The sequence below is a fragment of the Carya illinoinensis genome, chromosome 14 (assembly GCF_018687715.1).
Source record: "Carya illinoinensis cultivar Pawnee chromosome 14, C.illinoinensisPawnee_v1, whole genome shotgun sequence".
In the NCBI taxonomy this organism is placed as follows: domain Eukaryota; kingdom Viridiplantae; phylum Streptophyta; class Magnoliopsida; order Fagales; family Juglandaceae; genus Carya; species Carya illinoinensis.
In genome coordinates this window covers 1444471-1465889 of record NC_056765.1, presented here as the reverse complement: position 1 = coordinate 1465889, position 21419 = coordinate 1444471, and the positions used below count along the sequence as shown (strand labels likewise).

At 38.0% G+C, this 21419-nt stretch overlaps 1 protein-coding gene across 1 annotated transcript; it reads right to left on the bottom strand.

The window, feature by feature from the left end:
- Nucleotides 1-2731: 2731 nt before the first annotated feature.
- LOC122294640 (protein FAR1-RELATED SEQUENCE 5-like) lies at nucleotides 2732-8394 on the bottom strand. Its single transcript, XM_043103544.1, has 5 exons — nucleotides 7652-8394; nucleotides 6360-7474; nucleotides 6025-6212; nucleotides 5655-5733; nucleotides 2732-3051 (listed from the first exon to the last, which is right to left on the bottom strand). The coding sequence occupies exons 1-5, from the start codon at nucleotides 8392-8394 to the stop codon at nucleotides 2732-2734; spliced, it is 2445 nt and encodes an 814-aa protein (XP_042959478.1).
- Nucleotides 8395-21419: the final 13025 nt, after the last annotated feature.

Below are 21419 nucleotides of genomic sequence, written 5' to 3'. Positions count from 1 at the left end.
GATTCAACTTTCAAGGGACAATTTCGACCGAATGCCTAAAGCTAAAGGCTAAATTAGTAAATTTAATTAATATTCTTTAAAAATTTTAAAATCCCGCCGATCCCCTAATTTTATTTGAAAAAGAAAAAAAAAATCAATTTAAACTTAACGGGTCAAAACGGGTTGACCCATTAATGACCCGTTAAGAAATCGTGTCTTAACGGGTCAACCCGTTTTGACCCGAACCCGATAAGGCTAAACCCAAACCCGCTTTTATCGTGTCGTGTTCGTGTTGGGTTAACGGGTCGTGTCACAAATTACCACCCCTAGCCAAGATCATGATAAACAACCAATACAATCTCAGAACCATATTCTTTTTTTACTTTTTTTCATGATCAGCAGTCTGACAATTAACCAAGGATTTTACAAAGGCACCTAAATTGTGAGCTCGGAGCAGTGTAATCAACTTTTTCATACACTTATTATACGATATTTCTGGATTTTTCTCTTAAGATTGGTGCGCATAGACTCAGCTTTTTACTTCATTAGCCTCTATACAAGGGATGCGTATGAAAACGATCGACTGCTTTCATCCAGTGATATTGGCACTTGTAAGAGGCAGTCATGTAACAAAAGCAAGCAAGCATTTATGCACTGGTCGCTTGGGGACACTTAGAAAATTTGAAAGTCCTCACACAAATGAAAACGAGGTCATCCTGATTCCTTTCCATAGAAGGAAAGTGATATAAATATAGTACAAGCATATGATAAATAATTTAGAAAGAGAGAGATACAGATCAAGAGGGAAGAAATATGAGGAAGAATGAATGAGATTAAGGGGAAAGAAAAAGCAGATTGAGATTTGGAGAAAATCTAGAGGAAGGTGTATTTTAGATTAGGATAGGTTTGGAAGTAAGATGAGATATAAAATTCTCATCTCATTTTATCATTATAACTTTTTTAAATTCACACGTAAAATATAATAAATAATTTAACATTTTTAAATCTCAATTCAATTTTTTCAAATTTTAAAATAATAATAACATTAAAAAATAATATTTCAATAGGCTGTTGAAAACCAAAGGGAATAAAAAAGCTTTTGAATTTACAAAAAGTTAAATTAATTAATTGTGTGAAAATAACATTGTAGGGTACAAGAAGTAGCTATACGCTAGATTTGGGCCGATTGTTGAGAAGTCCAAAGACAACATAGATGTAGACGTCCCAATGTAGTTATATATATTTTTTTATAATAATAAGTGTCTATCCCATTGCTATAGTAATGAACAATAAATTTTCATTCCGTTTCCGTTGCCATATATTTGTATGTTTAGTTTTTACATTACTCCATTTACAGTCCGTACAAAACACAACGACGTCGAGAGAAAGAGAGATGCGATGTTGAGGGTGGTGCACGCGACGGCGGAAACGTTGGATCCTTAGAGATCAGTATGAGGGAGAACTGCTCATCGAGGAGATGGATGAATATGGCAGTAGCTGGAAATGATAGAAAATGGGTGAGCATTAACCAGGACAGCATCCGAATGGGGAAGGTCCTGTTGGCTTCGCAACTTTGTGCCCTCATTGGTTGGCCACAGTGGAGCATTTGCTCTATTTTTAGGAAGCAAAACAGAGGCTTCAAGTTGTTTGTTGCCGTGTGGGGAAGAGTTGTACGGCGTTGCTGGGCTGCTGTGGCTTTCAGTGGGGGTTGGGTAGCTGGGCACGACTGGTTGCTTGACAGTAGTTTTCATGGTGAGGTTAGTGGCTTTGCTCTCTTGGTCTGGGACCGAAAGAGATGAGAAGAAACACTTAGTTTGTTCAAAAAAAGAAACCAAAACATAGGAATACAAAGCAAGCTAACCAGATGAAAATGGAGCTTCCGCAGTCCAGATATGCAGAGGAAAAACATGAAAATGAGAGGAAGAATAACCGAACAGAAAACAGAGGAAGAAAAAATGAAAATGGAGGAGAAATAGTCGGCGCCAACAGGAGGAAGAAGAAAGAATTAAACTCTAAGGGCATGGACCAAAACGGCGCCATTTAAGGGAATAAGGGGCCTAGGCTTAAGGTATACGGGCTGGACCCGAAAATTGAAAGGGTTTGACCCAAAAATAAAGAAAAAATCCACTAAAGCAAAGCCTACCCAAAAATAGAAGTCTAAAAAGGTAAAAAAGTACAATAAAAACTAAATAAAAAAACTACAGCTCAATATTAATAAAATAAAATAATTTAAAGTAAAGGATACTTTAAATGCAAAATAATAATTAATATCAAGAAAGAACATTAAAATAAATTTCATAACTTATAAATTATAAAATAATACATTGAAAAACACGTTAAAATTAAAACAACAAAGCCACTAATTATATTAAATAAAATAATCATTTAATTAAAATACATGAAAATACAACCAAATGAAAATAATTTTATTTTGGCATGTATGTTATTATGATGTATATGCTACTTTATTTTGGCATGTATATTATTTTATTATTAGGTTATTTTCTCACAACTAGAGCAAAGGTTCAAGGGACGTTTGCTCCGCTACTAGTATGTATATATATATATGAAAAATGCTGAGTGCAGTCGCCTAGTGTAAACGGCGTGTAGTCGGCTGCTGACGTGGATGAGAAATCAAAACTCACCGTTTTGATTGTAACCAGAACTCACCGTTTTGATTGGAATCCTAAGTCTCTCTCACTCTCTGCTTCTCTCTCGAACCACTTTCAAGACCCTCTCTCCCTCTCTGCGATTAGAACCCCAAATCCTCTCGAACCAGTTTCTGGTCGAGACCCTCTCTCCCTCTCTTCGATTGGAACCCCAAATCCTCTCGAACCAGTTTCATCACGAGACCCTCTCTCCCTCTCTGCGATTGGAACCCCAAATCCTCTCGAACTAGTTTCTGGTCGAGACCCTCTCTTCCTCTCTGCGATTGGAACCCTAGATCTAGAGAACCAGTTTCTGGTTGGTTCTCCTCTGCGATTGGAACCCTAGATCGAGAGAACCAGTTTCTGGTTCTCCTCTGCGATTGGAACCCTAGATCTAGAGAACCAGTTTCTGGTTGGTTCTCCTCTGCGATTGGAACCCTAGATCTAGAGAACCAGTTTCTGGTTCTCCTCTCTCACTCTCTGCGATTGGAACCCTAAGTCTCTCGAACCCTAGACTGCTTCTCCTCTCTCGAACCACTTTCGATTCCCTCTCTCACTCACTGCGATTGGTCTGGTTCTCTCTCGATTCCTCCCTCAAAACTCCCTCTCGATTCATCCCGAGAACTCCAAACCCTAAATCCCTTCGCTACCTTAATTTTCATTTTTGTTTGGTTGTCATTTTTTTGGTTGTCATTTATTTTTGCTGGTTGTCGAACGGGAATCTGTTGGTATGGATTCACATTTCCCTCCCTCTCTGCTTCTCTCTCAATTCACTCCTCAGAAGTGGAAACCCTAAATTCATTTCTCTGTTCGGTCTGTTCACATTAAGGTAAGATTTCTCTGTCCACTAGTTCATCATAATACTGTATGGTTCTTTAATTTTTTTGCGTATAATGAGTCTTGTTCAGTTACTAGATCTATAATTTTTTAATATTTTTGTTCATCTTGTGTTATTGAATTGCCCAGTAGATGCGTTGAATCTTATTTCTATTTTTATTTTGTGAATTTTAGTTTATGTGCTCTGCTATGTGGTCTATTGTGACACTTTGGTTAAGTTGGTGGGTAATTGGTATGTGGTGCATTGTCGAACTGGCTGAAGTGTATGGGTTTATGAGCACATTAAATTGGGTGCCATATATATTGTGTATTTTCTGAATGTTGGTGTAATAGATGCTCAATGTTATATATTATTTTCTGTTTAGGATGGAAATATCAGTTACTATATATCTTCATTGCAGGATAATATGCCATATCCTCCCGTGTAAAATTATCACCCAATTGCAAAATCTTATATACATATTTTTGTTAGACAATTTATCTCTTTGCAAAATATTATGCCATACCTCCCGTATATATTTCTTCTCCCATGCATATATACACTGTTTAATATATACTCTTGACTGGGGGCTGTTTTAACTTCAATATTATGATAGAAAATGAGTTCTGCTTCTCATTCCGGGTCAAGCTTGGAGAGACCACTTTGCTATTATGGCTCCCAAGCGAAACTACGGATTTCTGGAAAAGCAAAATCTTTTGGTAGAAGATTTTTCAATTGTCCAAACTATAAGATGAATAAACAATGTGGCTTTTTTGAGTGGATTGATCTTCAAAGTGAGCAAAACACTTGCTGTAAGATGATGTTGGAGTTAGCTGAACGGAGGCACGAAATGTTACTTCATGAGCGGCTGCGCATGGAGGAAGCCAAATTTACCGCATTGGAGAAGAAGTACAAGGGAGCGTTGAAAGTATTAAAAGTCTCATGGTTTTTTTTTTTTGTAATAGTTTGTGCTGTATTTTTTGCGTATCGAAGTGGTTGTAATGTCTCTCGGCCAATGCTTCAGCTCATGTAACTCAACCCCTTTTGATGTATTTGACACTTTGATCAATTAATGTATTAGATGTGTCATATGTAATTTCTTCATCCTGGGACTTTTGTATGTATTTAAAATTTCTAGCCAATTTCCTGGGACTTTTGTATGTATTTAAAATTCAAGGTGAATTTCCTGGGACTTTTGTATGTATTTGAAATTTCAGGTGAATTTTCTGGAACTTTAACCACTTTTGTATGTATATAGACCACTGTGTATATATTTTTTTTGTATGATCGGCTTTATTACCATTTCTTTATGTGGTTTCAGTATCCTTAGCATGATTATTTGGGTTTCAAATCAGCATATTGCAAAATCCAAATCCCATTTGGCAGTGAATTATTGGATACCAGCTTTTGATAGCAATTGAATACTTAGTAGTCAATATCGGCTGGCAACAGAAGATTACAAGAAACTACAATGCTACACGTTACCACATAATTGTGTATTAACTCGTATAACACTGAAAATAGACCAACGCATATGCCCCAAGCTTGAAACAGATTCCATCTTCAGGTCTTATAAGACAAATCCTAATAATCATATGTCTTCCACCACAATAATTACTAGGCATCACCTAACAAAGAACACCAAATATAAGCACCTGTTGGATACCCATTAGTCCATACGTTGCACCAAGTCAAAAGACGTGAAGAATCAGTTTTTTAACCTCACATCACATACACAAAAAAATAACTGCTTATATTCTGTTTGGCATCAAATAATGTCCTCCTAGAAAACACAAATTCTCCTGTCATCTATATATATTCGCCTTTGAATCTGACATCAAACATTTTTCAGCTTGCCTCCTCCTTTCATCCACTTAAATTCTCAGATCAAATATATAAAATAGGATTTCATCTTATACAAATTACAGGCAACTTGCCCAAATAATTCAGAAGGGGAAAAATAGACCACATCATGTGGTGTACAAAATATTGATCAGCTTGCCTCCTTCTTGTAAATACAATTCTCACATGAAATATACAAAATCATTACATCCATGCGTTTGACCCATCTCCACCCAGGGAGCTTTGGTTGTATGTCATCCAATCATAAAAAATCTATTTCCATCCAAATAAACAAATCTTTATCAAATAATAAATAATATTACAAAAATGGCCTAGATAAGTGAGAAATCTTACACTTTCTTGACTACCAACCATAGGATGAACATTTTCTTCACTACCAAAAAACATAGGCTGAACACTTTGCGTGGTCCCACTACTGTCCATGACCTGTTAATAAATAAGTGAATTTTATCACAATACAAATATTAACCTCCTTCAAAAAATATGCCAATCCTGCTTATATCCAAACATGATACCGTAAATTGTCCGTCATTGGTTATATCTGCTTCTGATGGCCCAAATTAATTCCTATATGTGCCCATAGCTACTGTATCTGCTTCATCTCGCTAAAAGTGAAGTAAATAGTTATAACTCGTCATTAGAAATAAGTGAAACTTTATCATAATGACACATTACGAAAATATTTCAGTTTTTATTATCCCCTGCTAAAATACGCACCTGTTTGCGTTTTCCTCCCACTTGTGCTTTCTTCTGTTTGGCTTTAACCTTCCGCATTTCTGTCTCCATCCTGGATGCTCTTCTAAGAGATGGATGTCTTCCTTTTCCTCTGACAACAAGTGGACTCTTGACTTGTTGTGAGCTACCAACTACAGCCCCATCTAGTATTGTAACCCCAGGTTCCGAAACTTTGCATTGCAAAAATATAATAAAAAAAGTAAGTGACACTTGGTGTCAATACAAAATAAATAGCAATTGTAAACCCAAAATTGTAAATACAAAATACAAAATAAAAAAATAAATACAAAAATAAATTGTATTGGTGGCCTTGAAACCTGTTTGGCCGCTAGATAAGGGTCGTTGGTTCTGACGATATAATCCAATCATCTCATGTATCCTCTTCTTGGCATCTTCAAAGTCCTTATCAGATTCCACCGCATAATCTATCATCTCATAACACATATTCAGAAGAATTGATTGTCTATTACCATTTGGCCTCTCATCCCCTGCATCGTAGCTAGATCGGATTAACGTGTATCTTCTCTTGATGTCCTTCCGCCATCGGTCTAAAATGTACCGATCTGGCAATGATTTTATACCGTTTGATTTGAATACAGCCAAAATATGCCTACACAGTATCCCCCTCATCTGAAATAAACCACATGAACACTTTGCATTGCAGTCATCGACATTAAAATCCACAAAATATGTAACCTGTTTTGTGAACTCCTGAATACGAACTTCATCTTCTACCAAATAACTCTTCATTACACCATCCATTGTCTGTAAAGATAGATCCAAATCAAGCACACCGATTACTTGTTGTTGAACTTCCTTAAATTTTGCGTTCGTGTACAACACCTGAAATTTCTTTTCAATTGGCGATCTAGATACGCAGGGAATGGTGCCACTAAAGGAAAGAAACTCTGCTTGATTTTCATTCTCAATTTTCCTTTTTAGCTCATTGTCGAACTGGTCGAAAAACTCTTTCAGGTTTGTCTTTGAATGGACATAACCATCAAAGAAAGCATTCATACTCTCGCTACGCTGAGTGGCACTCATTCCCGCCCAAAAGTGCTCTTTCAGAAAAACCGGTACCCAATGTGCACGCTCCAAATATAAACTTTTCAACCACACATTCTCATGTAAGTCGTATGTATTAATAAACACGAACCAACATTTTTCAAACTCCTCAATAGTTTGTGTGTCGTATACACATTTCATCAACTCAGTTTTCAACCCACTTTTATATGCAGCATATGCCCCAAGCTTCTCAGGTGCCTTCTTCAATATATGCCATAGGCAAAATCTATGTCGAGTTTCCGGGAAGACAATAGCAATTGCATTTTTCATTATTCTGTCTTGATCAGTAATAATCGCCTTTGGAGCTACTCCGTCCATACATTGCAACCAGGTTTGGAATAGCCACGTAAAGGTCTCCGTGTCCTCACTGGAAATCAACCCAGCTCCCAAAAGAATCGACTGCCCGTGGTGGTTTACACCAACAAATGGTGCAAAGGGCATCCCATACCTATTAGTCAGGTATGTGGTGTCGAATGTCACGACATCACCAAAATACTTATAGGCTGCCCGACTACGTGGATCTGCCCAAAAAATATTTTTTAACCTCCCGTCATCGTCTAAATCCATCAATGCAAAAAATCCGTTATTCTTGTACTGCATCCTTAAGAAATAATCACGAAGTGCTCCAGCACCACCTGCACCAAGTCGTAGATGACGGATTTTGTCAATGTAATTGCGACAATCCTTTTCCAGAAATGACAAGTTCTCAAAGCCACCTGCGCCAACTACAAGAGATCCGTAACTCTTGTTCAGTCGGATACCAGCTAAATCGTTGGTGTCAAGGACTCTTTTAACTGTCTCACTCACTTCTCTGTTACATCGATAGAAGCGAGATTTCTGTGGGCTGATAACATGATTATGTGAATTATTGACTGTTGTCAACCGCATCTTTCCATCGACTCTCAACGCATTTATCCTTGCCTTGCAGTCTGTCTTTCCCGTCGGACGTGGGTTGGCAACATTGGATGTCTTAATCCATGCCTTCCCTCCCCGTGCACAACCAAGAGTAACATATCTAACACTTTGATCCTCTGACCTCTCACTCCTTTGTGTCATCACCCCAAACCCGTATTTCTTAGCATACTGCTTATAATAGCTAAACAAATCTTCAAACGAATTGAACTCCATGCCCGACTTTGGCTCCTCAATCATATCATCACCTTTCGACGATGGCACTACGTGTGATTTACCTGGAGTGCAATCGTCGATTTCCCGTTCACCTGGACTGCCATCTTCAGTTTCCCGTTCTTCTGGTCTATCAAATGCATGTTCTTCCCCTTCTCCCATGCCCTGTAAAAGTTGTTTACTTTTATCTCCACATTACGAAAAAACACTTGGTAATGGCATACTAAATTAAAAAAACCAAAATTGACCATAACAAAATAATAAATCTTGTATCATTTTACGGCACTACCAAATAAATAAAATTTTTGTATGTAAGCTTCACCACAATAGAAACTCATTAAACTCATTACCAGCGATTGATGTATTCAGCCCACTTTTGAGGTAATCAAATCTACATATTGAAGCTAATGGTTTATAATTTAGGTAGTGGAAGTAAACGATGAGGAATTAGTAACTTTCCTATGAAATAAGCTATATCTTGGTTGATTAAATATCTGCATTGTTCCATTCAAAAATTTCTTTTCTTATGGCGTTCAGCAAGTAAAAAAAGTAACATAAACTCCTTTAACCAAGTAGTTGCATAACAAGTTCATTAAACCAAATCATATCCAACAGAAAAGTGCCAATAAAAAATGGTGCAAAGATTTCATGAAAAATATTTATATATATTCAAATCATTAACCAAATATTAAAGCCATCAATAACCGAATATTAAAGCCACTGTGTTGTACTTGAATCACACCTTTACATTTTGTAGTCATCAACCAACGTAAAAAACAACATCAAACCAATATCATTGGCCTCCTACACGACACAAACCCGAGCAAAACCAAACCACATTTGTATACAACATTTTCAAAGTCCTCTATGGATTCACGTTCAACAATATATATTTACCATGTTCATTTAAATCCCACAAAACAGAGCCACATATATATCAAAAAAATTATGAAAATCTGTTTCAGGTTTTTTGAAGCATGCAGATATAGATCCATCTCAGAACCAGAACCTGGCCGTGGTGGTGCTGACCCACAAAACTGACCACCCACGTCCCTGACCCGAGATGCTGGGCTGAACTGCTGGCCCGCGAATCTGACCTGAGCAGATGCCCCACTCAGCTGACCCGAGCTTATGGCCCACGAAGCTAACCCGAGTGATGGCCCACGGACCGGACCCGAGCAGATGGCCCACGGATCTGACCCAATCTCAACTGAAACAAACCTGACCCAAACAACGATCGGCCTTTTGACCCACTCCAACGCAGACCGGACCAGCCCGAAATCAACCCACCCAACGGCAACAGCTCTCTGCACCCACGCCGAGGTAGTCTTCCTCCTTTCAGTTCTGGGGGCTCGCGAATGGAAGAAGCGGGAAATCACTCCTTTCGGAAATGCTTTCAATCTGCACCGGTTTTGGTTTTCATTCGTATTTCGTATTTCATTTTTTGTTTTTTTTTTTTTTTAAATAGAGGCTGACGTGGCGTAACACCACGTCAGCCGACTACATCCCGATTACATCCGGCGACTGTGTATAGAACTACTGTATATATATACTAGGTGAGAGTAACCTAATTTTATGATATGATTATTTGTAAAAAATAATATATATATTTTATAAAAATTATTGATTTCACTTAATAATTTAAAGGCATATTGGAGAAGATAAAAATATTAGTTTAATATATCATATAATTCAATACATGTTTATAACATCCATAATTTTAACAAAGATTCCTGCGAAAAGTTTAATAAAAGTCTAACACAAACGGTAGTTTAAAATATGTATCATTTGATGTTTGTACTATGATTTATTAATTTGTGTCATCCTATACAGGATCAATAGAGACGACGTTGAAATTCTTGTGTTGCTGTTGATTGAGTCGGTCAGGGTCAACATAAAGTTGAATCATCTATTCTTTTTGTGAAACTTGTGCTACAATAATTTATATATATAACATATATATAAAAAATTAAAAAAAAACTTTGATTAAACCCACTTGTATTATATGGGATTTTTAAGTTTAGAATGCTCAATAATATGAGTTAATGACACATATAATACACGTGTATTATACTTAGAAAAAAAATTAATTTTTAGTTACTTATTATTATATAAACTATTCAATATTATAATTATTGTGATTAATAAATTATATTATAAAATAAATTCAGTATCTCTTATATATTAAAAGTGCGGATGGGCGTGCTACAGTGTTAGGAACAGTGTTAGGAACAGTTAATCTTTTTTCCGGTTTTTTTTTTTTTTTTCGTCCAACGTTTATTTTCCCATTTTACCCTTCAGTTTATTTGGCATTTACGGTGGTTTACGTTTCAGTTGTATTCCACCGACAGATGTTTTTGTCTTTTTAACTTCCCACCGACAGAATTTTTTTTTTTTTTTTTTTTGCCGATTTTGCCCTTACTTTTATTGTTTGCTTCGTTGTCCTCAATGTCGTTTTGCTTTGCCGGCTTGGTGTTATTGTCTTTTTACGGTTATTTCTGATCTCTTCATCTGATAAAGTGAATTGAACTACAGTTTAAATATTAAGATTTCTTTCATTTCGTTGTGGCTCTACTGCGTTCTACACTCTCAGCGATTGAATTTTAGGTACGCTTTTATTGTTTTCCTCAGTATATTTATTGTAAAATTTAATTGTGTTGTATGAATGAATGAATTTCTTACATTATGTAATTAGATGACATGTATATGTATTACAGCAAAAAAAAAATGGAAAGATAAAAACTGTGTTTGCATATTTACATCTTTATTTACAGAGAGTACACCGAACAAAAAAATTTAATGATTGATATACAATTTCGATTTTCTGAAATTTCATCTTCTGGTTTGTTGTTGTGTGCTGAGAATAGGAAAACAAAACCGTAGTTAGTCAAAAATACAAAACCCAGTTCGTAAATTGTTGAAAAAAAAAACTATCGGATTGAAAATTTTTGCTCTACATGTAAAGTATATGTATAGTGATAATATACATCAATACACCAAAAAAATACACAAATGAAAAAAATTTGACCTTCCGGCGTGGCCGTGCGCTCCCATCAGTAGCCATTTGCAGCGCTGCGGTGGTCGTGGCCTGCTGCGCGCGGCCATAGTCACGACCCTGAGAAAGAAAATAAAACAAAAACAAATCTGTTCAGATCTAAGAGGAAAAAAACATAGAAAAAAAAAACAAAAACAACTGAAATGAACGGAATACAAAACTGTAAAACATTAAAAGAAGAACAAAATACAAACATAAATCAAACAACAAGATGAAAGCTGTGAGAGAGAGAGGCAACGGAAGATGAAACGAGAAGGACCGGAGAGAGAGAGAGAGAGAGAGAGAGAGAGAGAGAGAGAGAGAGAGAGAGAGAGAGAGAGAGAGAGAGAGAGAGAGAGAGAGGAAAAAGACCGTTCAGATCTAAGAGGAAAAAGAAAAAAAATTGAAAAACCGTAAAAACATGAACAAATCTGTTGTACAGATCTAAATGTTAAAAATAAAAAAATTTAATTTATACTGTAAAGATGAGTGCTGCGAACGAAGCTGGAAAATAACAAAAGAGGAGAAAGAAAATAAAACAAAAACAAATCTGTTCAGATCTAAGAGGAAAAAAACATAGAAAAAAAAAACAAAAACAACTGAAATAAACGGAATACAAAACTGTAAAACATTAAAAGAAAAACAAAATACAAACATAAATCAAACAAGAACATGAAAGCTGTGAGAGAGAGAGAGGCAACGGAAGATGAAACGAGAAGGACCGGAGAAAAACGAGTGCTGCGAACGAAGCTGCAAAATATTAAAAGAACAAAACACAACAAAAAAAAATGAAACAAAAACAAATATCTTGAGATCTAAAAGCAATGTTCATCTGAAAGTATGAAAAAACAACAAAAAATATACCAAATAACAAATATATTCTAAAGAACAATCTGGATGTAAACGCACAAAAAAATATATATAAACATTCGAAATAAACGGAATACAAAACTGTAAAACATTAAAAGAAGAACAAAATATAAACATAAATCAAACAAGAAGATGAAAGCTGTGAGAGAAAGAGACAACGGAAGATGAAACCAAAAGGACCGGACAGAGAGAGAGAGAGAGAGGGAGGGAGAGAGGCGACGGAAGAAGAAAGGAGGGGCGGCCAAAATCTAGGGTTAGGTTTAGAGGACTGGAGAGAGAGAGAGAGAGAGAGAGAGAGAGAGAGAGAGAGAGAGAGAGAGAGAGAGAGAGAGAGAGAGAGAGAGAGAGAGAGAGAGAGGCGACGGAAGAAGAAAGGGGGGGCGGCCAAAATGTAGGGTTTGGTTTAGAGATGCTTTTATAGGGTTTCCTAGGGTTAGGGTCAAATTACTTTTCTGCCCTCGTATCATTTGTTTATTACCGGATTATTTAGTTATATATTTATATTTATATTTTTATATATCTGTTAACATATATCTCTACATAGATACGGACCACCTTTCAATTATACATATAAATATTTATATATTTATATGTATATATAGTTATATTATATAAATAGATTTATATATTTATAATCATTTAAACTTTATATTATATTTATTTACTTTCAATTATCTACACTTTTAATCTTACTCATATTTAATATAGATTTAAATAATGATTTTAAAAATGATTTAAATAGTTATGGAAATATAAAAAATTTAATTATATAAATATTATCATACTCACAAAAAAATTATTTAAACTTTTGTTAAAATATTCATTACAGAATATTCACTAAAAAACAAAAATATTATTTTAATATAATAAAGAAATCATAAATATTGACATATTGGAGGTTTTTGAAAATTGAGTAAAATTTAGAGAAAATTTTTTGAAATTATCATTTTTAACTAAATTATAAATAATTTCACGGAAAAGTTAATGTGAATGGCTTTATAACATCAGTTTTTTATTATTTTTTCAAATTTGTCTATTTTGGTTTTTGTTAGATTTTTGTTTTTTTCTCTATCACTTATACAGCTTATATATTAGTATAAAATTAGTTTTGAATATTATTTTTTTATTAATATTTTTTTCTAATCATGTAAACTTTTTGTTATATTTATTTACTTCCAATTATTTACACTTTTTTTCATGACCATATTTATTTTTTTTAAATAATAATTTTAAAAATAGTTTAAATAATTATGGAAATATAAAAAATTTAATTATAAAAGTATTATCATACCCAATAAAAATGGTTGAATTTTTTGTTTAAAATATTTAATAAAGTAACATTTCAAACCATACGAAAATATATTAAGTTGTTAAAATTGTAAATACAACTAAGATAATAACAAAAAAAATAAAAAAAATAATATTTTAATAGATTAGATAAACAAACTAAGATAATAAAAAAAAAACAATTGAAAAATATTATTTTAATAGATTAGATAAACAATGGCAAATCAAATGTTGTAGGTTTTTAAAAACTAAGTATAATTTGAAAAAAAAAATTAGATAATCTCATTTTTAACTAAATTATAAACAAGTTTATGGGAATTTTAAAGTGAATGCCCTTATTAAATTACTTTTTTGTTATTTTTTCAAATTTGTCTATTTTACTTTCTATTAGATTGTGGTTTTTTTTTTTCTCCATTTACACCATTTATATGTTAGCATAAGATTAATTTTAAATATTACTTTCATATTAATATTTCCTTCTAATCATTTAATCTTTTTATTATATTTATTTACTTCAAATTATTTACAGTTTTTATTATACTGATATTTATTATAATTTTAAAAATATTTTAAATAATTATGAAAATATAAAAAATTTATCATATCTAATTTTTTGTTTAAAATATTCACTAAAGAAAAATAGGTAAAATTTTCCAAAAAAAATTTGGAAAATGTCATATTTTGCTAAATTAAAGATAATTTTATGGGAAATTTAATTTTAATACTTTTATAATATTAATTTTCTATTATTGTCTCAAATTTGTTTATTTATTTTTTTATTAGATTCTGGTTTTTTCCCCTTATCATTTATACCACCTATATCTCTCTCATATATTAAAAGTGGGGATTGGTGTGCTACAGTTTCACGAACAGTGTTAAGAACAGTAATAAGCTACAGTATTAAAAACAGTAATTTTTTCACTCATTTTTTGTTTCTGTGTTATTACATAGTTACTTATTTAACTTTTTGTTCTTGCTTTGCATCGATTTGTATGAGGATGTTTTGGTTTTTAGTCTTTTATATATTAAAAGTGGGGATTAGCGTACTGCAGTGTTAAGGACAGTAATAAGCTACAATATTAGAAACAGTAATTTTCTCACTTGTTTTTTGCTTTTGTATTATTACATAGTTACTTATTTAACCTTTTGTTCTTGCTTTGTATCGGTTTGTATGAGGATGTTTTGGTTTTTAGTGAAAATGTGTCAGAGATATTTTTTCAAAAGAATTTAGACCACATAATATTAGTATAAGATTAATTTTATATTTACTTTCTTCATTTTGTACATTTTACTATTAGTGTTATGGTTGATGATGATGCATTTTGTTTTCCTAAATATTTGGTTTTTTTAGTTTTCATTTTAATGCTGTGGTCAATGATGAACTTGGTTTTCCTGAAAATAAGCTTATGAATTTTTATTTGGTGTTTTTTTGAGATTTGGTGTGATGACCCGCTTTTAAGTGTATTTTCGCTGAAATATTTGTTTTTATTTTAATTAATATATTAGCTATTTATTTTAATTTATTTGCATTTTTAAAGTTGGTTTTTAATTTAATTTATTTTATTTGAGGTTGTGTTTTATTTCTTTTAGTTGTTTTGCGATTTTAATCTTTTTGGCGGTTTGTTTCTTTTTCCCGGAGTGAGGACTGGACCTCATTTCTTTTCACATCTTTTTCTTTTTCTCTTTTTCCTTTTTTTCTTTTTCCCTTCTTTTCTTTTTTTTCCTTCTTTTTCTTTTTTCTCTTTCTTTTCTCTCTCCTCTCTCCCCGATTCGGACCCCCCCGTGCTCTCTCTCTCTTCTCCCTCTCCCTCACGCCGGCGTCACCTTCCCCAGCTCCTACCGCCGCCGTCCGGCCACCGTTCGGCCTCCCACCGGTCCCATTCTCTTCCTCTCCTTCCGGTGTACCATCCCTCCAAAACCCACCCCCAACCGGCCAGCCATTTGGCCGGAAAAAGCTCAGCAAAGGCGCACGGATTTTGCTCCGATCCGCCGCCGTCGCTCCACCTCCGGCCACCATTTCTTCACCACTTCATCACCGACTCCTTGCCGTCCTAACCCACCTATTTCCGGCCTCCAACGACCACCGGAACAGCTCCTACGAGCTTAGTTTCCATTTTGGGTAATCCGGCCATTTCCGGCCATTCCGCCGCCACCCACGGCCGTCCGTCGCTTCCAATAGCTTCACAACCACCTCTAGACCATTCCCTACCAATCTCGTGTCCTAGTTTGTCCCCGTTTAAAAGTGGGTTTTTCGGACCCACGGCCACAGTGAATTTTCACTGTGACGTTGCTGTTTTTCCGCCGTTCGCAAAGCCTCGTGTTTTCTAAAATTGCCGTTTAGCGCTGTAAGTATTTTCCAAACCCTATTTTCAGATTTTAATATATATTGCTCATTCAATTGTTTTATTATTTATTTATTTATTTATTTTATCTGTTGTTGGTTGTTGATTCCGGACTGAGTCCGAGGAGTTTCGGGGGTCGGATGGATTGAGGATGGAGTGTTTGTTTGGTTGGTTGTGATTGGTTGATTCGATTGGACCGTGTGGCGTGCGTTGCATTTTATTTGCGTGCATGTGCTTTTTGCTTTATTTGAGTAATTCATGTTTATCGGCGTTTTTGGTCTTTGGTTGCGTGTGTCTCACGAGCCCAAGCCGGGATGGGTTATTATCACGGTGGAGCTCCTCTGGTCACTCGGGAGCGGATAATACTGAGTGACATCCCCTGGGTTGTCGCAGGGCGACGACCGGATCGCACGATAGGGTGACGATGTCGTGTCGACTCCGTGGTCCTTCTAGTGGCGGGGACTAGAGGATGGCCCAGATGGTTCGCGCTCGTGTCGTGAGTCTGGGCATTACTCGTTTAGGTGCCACATGCGCAGTCGTTACCTGCGGTGTGGTACAGAGCCATGTATACGGATGATCCCTAGGGGAGATCATGGTGTATGCGTAATCGGAACTCCTCTGGTCACTCGGGAGTGGTTAATACTGAGTGACGTCCCCTGTGTTGTCGAGAGCGATGACTGGAGCGGGGCTAGGGGAGGCTTGGCTACGAACGCGCCGGGCGCGGAACCGGGCATCGCCCTACTCACCGACTCCGTGGCCTTTCGCTGGTGAGGGCTAGAGGATGGCCCAGATGGTTCGCGCGTGTGACGTGAGTCTGGGCATCACTTGTTTAGGTGTCACACGCGTAGCCGTTCTCTACGGTGTGGCACTGAGCCAGGGTGTGCGGATGATCCCTAGGGGAGATCATGGTGCATACAGTATGGGTGTGGTATGGTTTTCGGTTATGATCCATTTTCTGGGAAAATGGTGGTTTGGGCCATTATCGGGGATAATGGCGAGGTTTGACTTCTTGGATGTTTTGTGGGCCATATGGGTTTTTGGCGTGCGTGGAAAAATGTGGTTTTGCGGGGCATGTGTTTAGGTTGTTCTTGCATGCATGTTGTTTGAGCTATATGTGTTTTTATCTGGTAGTGTTTGGGTTATACTTACCTGCGGAACCATTTTTGGTTCCGTAGCTTTTGGTGCAGAGTTCGAGGAAGAGGAGGAGGAGGCTGAGCCCGAGGATGCGGCTCCGCCGGGTTGCTGATGCTGTGTTTTTATCTGTTTTTAAACATGTATTTGTGTTGCCATAATATTTTATTTATGTATGTTTTTAAACAGCTTGTATTACATTAAGAAAAAAAATTCTGGTATTTAATTATTGACTTACTTCTCGCTGCGTTTGTCTTGTGCACTCTGTCGCTCTTGCACACACTTGGCACCCGACGTTTGGATGGTGGTCCGGGTTGTCACCATCCGGACGTCTCGATTTCCCCGTGTTCGGACGTGGGGATTTGGGGGCGTCACAGGTGGTATCAGAGCGGTTTGGCTCTGGGTAAAACCACATGTCCCGTAGGTGGTACCAGAATGTTTTTAAAGGTTGTGTTTTAAAAAAAAAAAAAAAAATTATGTTAAGTATAGTTGTTTTATTTGTTTATTTGTTTGAGCTTGTTTGCTTGTTTTTATTTATTTAGTTATGTTTTAACATGCTGGCTTCTTTTGTTTCTTGCTGCGTGGTGCTGTTTTGTTTTGTTGGTTTTATGATGTTTTTTTTTTTTTTTTTGTTTTCTTAAAGGAGGGTCAAGAGTAGTGTTGAGACAGGAATATGGGGAGACCAGGAAGACCAAGGAAAAATACTCAGGAACCTCAAGACAATACCTCCAGAGATGACTCCATAGCCGAAGCAATACGGCAGATGACGGAGTTCATGCAACAGAATATTAGGCCGCAACAGACAGGGCCTTGGCCACCACAAGAACCTTGGCCACAACAAGGGGGTCCTTGGCCACCACAAGGAGGGCCTTATCCACCACCAGGAGGGCCTTATCCACCACCAGGAGGACCCTGTCCACAACAAGGAGGGTATTGGCCCCAACCAGGAGGTCCTTGGCCATATCAGGGAGGACCTTGGATGTATCCAGGAGGGTCCAGTAGCATGGTGCAAGCCGGATGCACCTATGAGCGCTTCCTAGCGCATCGGACTCCACACTTTACTGGAAATGAGGATCCTCTTCAGGCTGGAAAATGGATCAAAGATCTGGAGAAAACCTTTGAGGTGTGTGGATGCACTGAAGCTCAGCAAGTACTCTACGCCAGCTATCTTTTGCAGGGTATCGCTTCTGATTGGTGGGATACCAGGAGGGTGATGCTGGAATCTGAATTGGGATCTTTCGATGCAGTGACCTGGCAGCGTTTCAAGAAGGAGTTTAATGACCGCTTCTTTCCCGCATCGGTAAGAAAGCAAAAGGCAAGAGAGTTCTCCAACCTGGTCCAAGGGGGCGCAACAGTGGAACAATACGCCCGGAGGTTCATAGAACTTGAGCGATTTGCTCCTCATCTTGTTGCCACAGAGGAGCTGCGAGCTGAGCGTTTTCAGGAGGGACTACGCCCTGATATACGCCGTTTGGTGGTCAGCCATCGGATATCCACTTTCCAGGAGTTAGTGGATGTGGCCACCCTTATAGAGCGGGAAAATAATCTGAGTATGGGCTCCCCTCCAGGGCAAAAGAGGCGGAGTTTTTCTGGTGAAGGAAGCAGCTCGGGTTCGCCCCAGAAGTTTGTTCAGCGGTCCGGGACACGACCGCAAGCATCCTCAAGTGTTCGCATGGGAGGACGTGTACCTGTTTGTGGAGTTTGTAATAGAGCCCATGTGGGCGAGTGCACTTCTGGTGGGGTTCGATGTTATAGTTGTGGCCAGCTGGGTCACATTGCCCGAGAATGTACACGAATAGCCCAAGGGAGCCGTGGAGGTAGGCGCGGTGGAAGGACCAACCCGAGGCAAACAGTGCAAGCTCGGGTTTATGCTGTCACACCCGGAGAGGTGGATGATGAGGCACCAGCGACCCATGATGCTGGAGTAATCACAGGTATGGATTAAATTAATTTCAAGTTGGATTTAATTTTTGGTGTAATTGGTCTTTCTTTGCTTTTTTTGGATTTCATGGGTTGTGTGTTTGGTTCAGGAAGGGTCCGTTTGTATGAGTTTTATGCTTGTACTTTGTTTGATTCCGGTGCTTCACAATCGTTTGTGTCTTCCACGTTTGCTCGGGTGTGTAACTTGATTACGGAACCGTTGCCGAAGGCCATGGTAGTGGCGCTACCCGATGGTGAGAGGGTGTGGTGTTCCAAGGTTGCTTTGGAATGCCCGTTAAATTTTGAGGGAAGGTTTTTGGATGCTGATCTGGTGGTGTTCAAGCTGTTGGGTTTTGATATCATCCTCGGGATGGATTGGCTATACCGATATTCTGCGACTATTAATTGCAGAAGTCGGATAGTTAGCTTTCAGCTTCCGGATGGAGATTGTCTGGAATTTGCGGGGAGTAGATTAAAAGAAATACCGATGATTATATCGGCGATACAGGCAAGAAGAGAGATTGCATGGGGAGCGGATGCATTCTTGATTCAGATGGTGTCCACGCCGTCTGAGAAGAAGTCCTTGGCAGACATTCCAATTGTGGAAGAGTTTCCCGATGTGTTTGTGGATGACTTGCCCGGACTACCCCCCGTGCGAGAGATGGAGTTTGTTATAGACTTGGAACCTGGAGCAGCTCCTGTGCATAAGGCTCCTTACCGCATGGCACCGGCTGAATTGAAAGAGTTGAAGACTCAGTTGCAAGAATTAGTAGAGAAGGGGTTTATTCAGCCTAGTACGTCGCCGTGGGGTGCTCCAGTTTTATTTGTTAAAAAGAAAGATGGAACCCTTCGTATGTGCATTGACTATCGGGAGTTGAACAAGGTGACCATCAAAAATAAATATCCTCTCCCGCGGATAGATGATTTATTTGACCAGCTTCAGGGAGCAGTCGTGTTCTCTAAAATTGATCTGAGGTCGGGATACTACCAGTTGAGAATCAGAGAGCAGGATGTGCCAAAAACTGCCTTCAGGTCGAGGTATGGACACTATGAATTTAAGGTGATGCCGTTTGGGTTAGCTAATGCCCCTGCTGCTTTCATGGATTTAATGAATCGGGTGTTCCAACCTTATCTGGATTCTTTTGTGGTGGTATTTATTGATGATATACTGATTTATTCTCGAGATGTTGAAGAGCATGTGTATCATCTTAGTCTGGTACTTGAAAGATTGAGAGAACACCGGCTATATGCCAAGCTTAGCAAGTGTGAGTTCTGGTTGGAAGAAGTTAAATTTCTCGGGCATGTAATTTCCCGGGGCGGGGTGGCAGTTGATCCTAGTAAAATAGAAGCCATTTTGTCATGGCCACGCCCGACTACAGTACGGGAGATCAGGAGTTTCTTGGGGCTCGCGGGTTACTATCGAAGATTTGTTGAAGGTTTTGCTCGCCTATCCGGACCTCTCACAGCCTTGACTCGGAAAAATACAGAATTTGTATGGTCAGATAAATGTGAGAGAAGCTTCCAGGAATTAAAGAACCGGTTGACGACGGCACCAGTGTTAGCACTCCCAGAACCGCATAAGCCTTTCGTAGTCTTCAGTGATGCGTCCAAGTTTGGGTTGGGTTGTGTCCTTATGCAGGAGGGACGGGTTGTAGCCTATGCATCTCGTCAGCTAAAGGACCATGAAAGGAATTACCCGACGCACGATCTAGAATTGGCTGCGATTGTTTTTGCACTCAAGATCTGGCGGCATTTCCTGTATGGGGAAGCTTGTGAGGTATTTACTGACCACAAGAGTTTGAAACATTTGTTTTCCCAGAAAAACCTGAATATGAGGCAAAGGCGGTGGCTGGAGCTAATCAGTGACTATCAGTGTGAGATCAAGTACCACCCGGGGAAGGCTAATATAGTTGCTGATGCTTTAAGCCGGAAGTCACATTTGGAAGATGAAGCTGAGCCGTCGGAAGTGGATTCGTTGCTTTGTGGAATGAGAAAGCTCCTTATAGAGAGTTCGCAGCAGGTAGAGATTTTATCATCAGTTCTTGATATTCGGGTAACCGATTTTGAAGAATTGAAAGCTCTCCAAAGAAAGGATCCGAAGCTGCTGAACATCAGGAAAAGGGTTCGAAAGTCTCGAGGGCCGTTGCACTATAGCATGGATAGTGATGGGATATTACGGTTCCGAGATCGCAGAGTGGTTCCAAAGGACTCAGATTTCAAAGAGCGGATCATGGCGGAGGCTCATGCGGCCCCTTATTCTGTTCATCCCGGCAGTACAAAAATGTATCGGGACTTGAAGAAAAATTACTGGTGGGATGGAATGAAGAGGGACATTGCCTTACATGTGGAGAAATGCCACACATGCCGACAGGTAAAGGCCGAACATCAGAGACCTGCAGGTATGCTCCAACCCCTCCCAATTCCTGAGTGGAAATGGGATGACATCACGATGGACTTTGTTGTGGGTTTGCCGAGAACGCCTAGTGGGAAGAATTCTGTTTGGGTGATTGTGGATCGGTTAACGAAGAGTGCTCATTTTCTGCCTGTTAATAACACCGACTCTTTGGGTAAGTTGACCCGTTTGTATGTTAAGGAGATAGTGC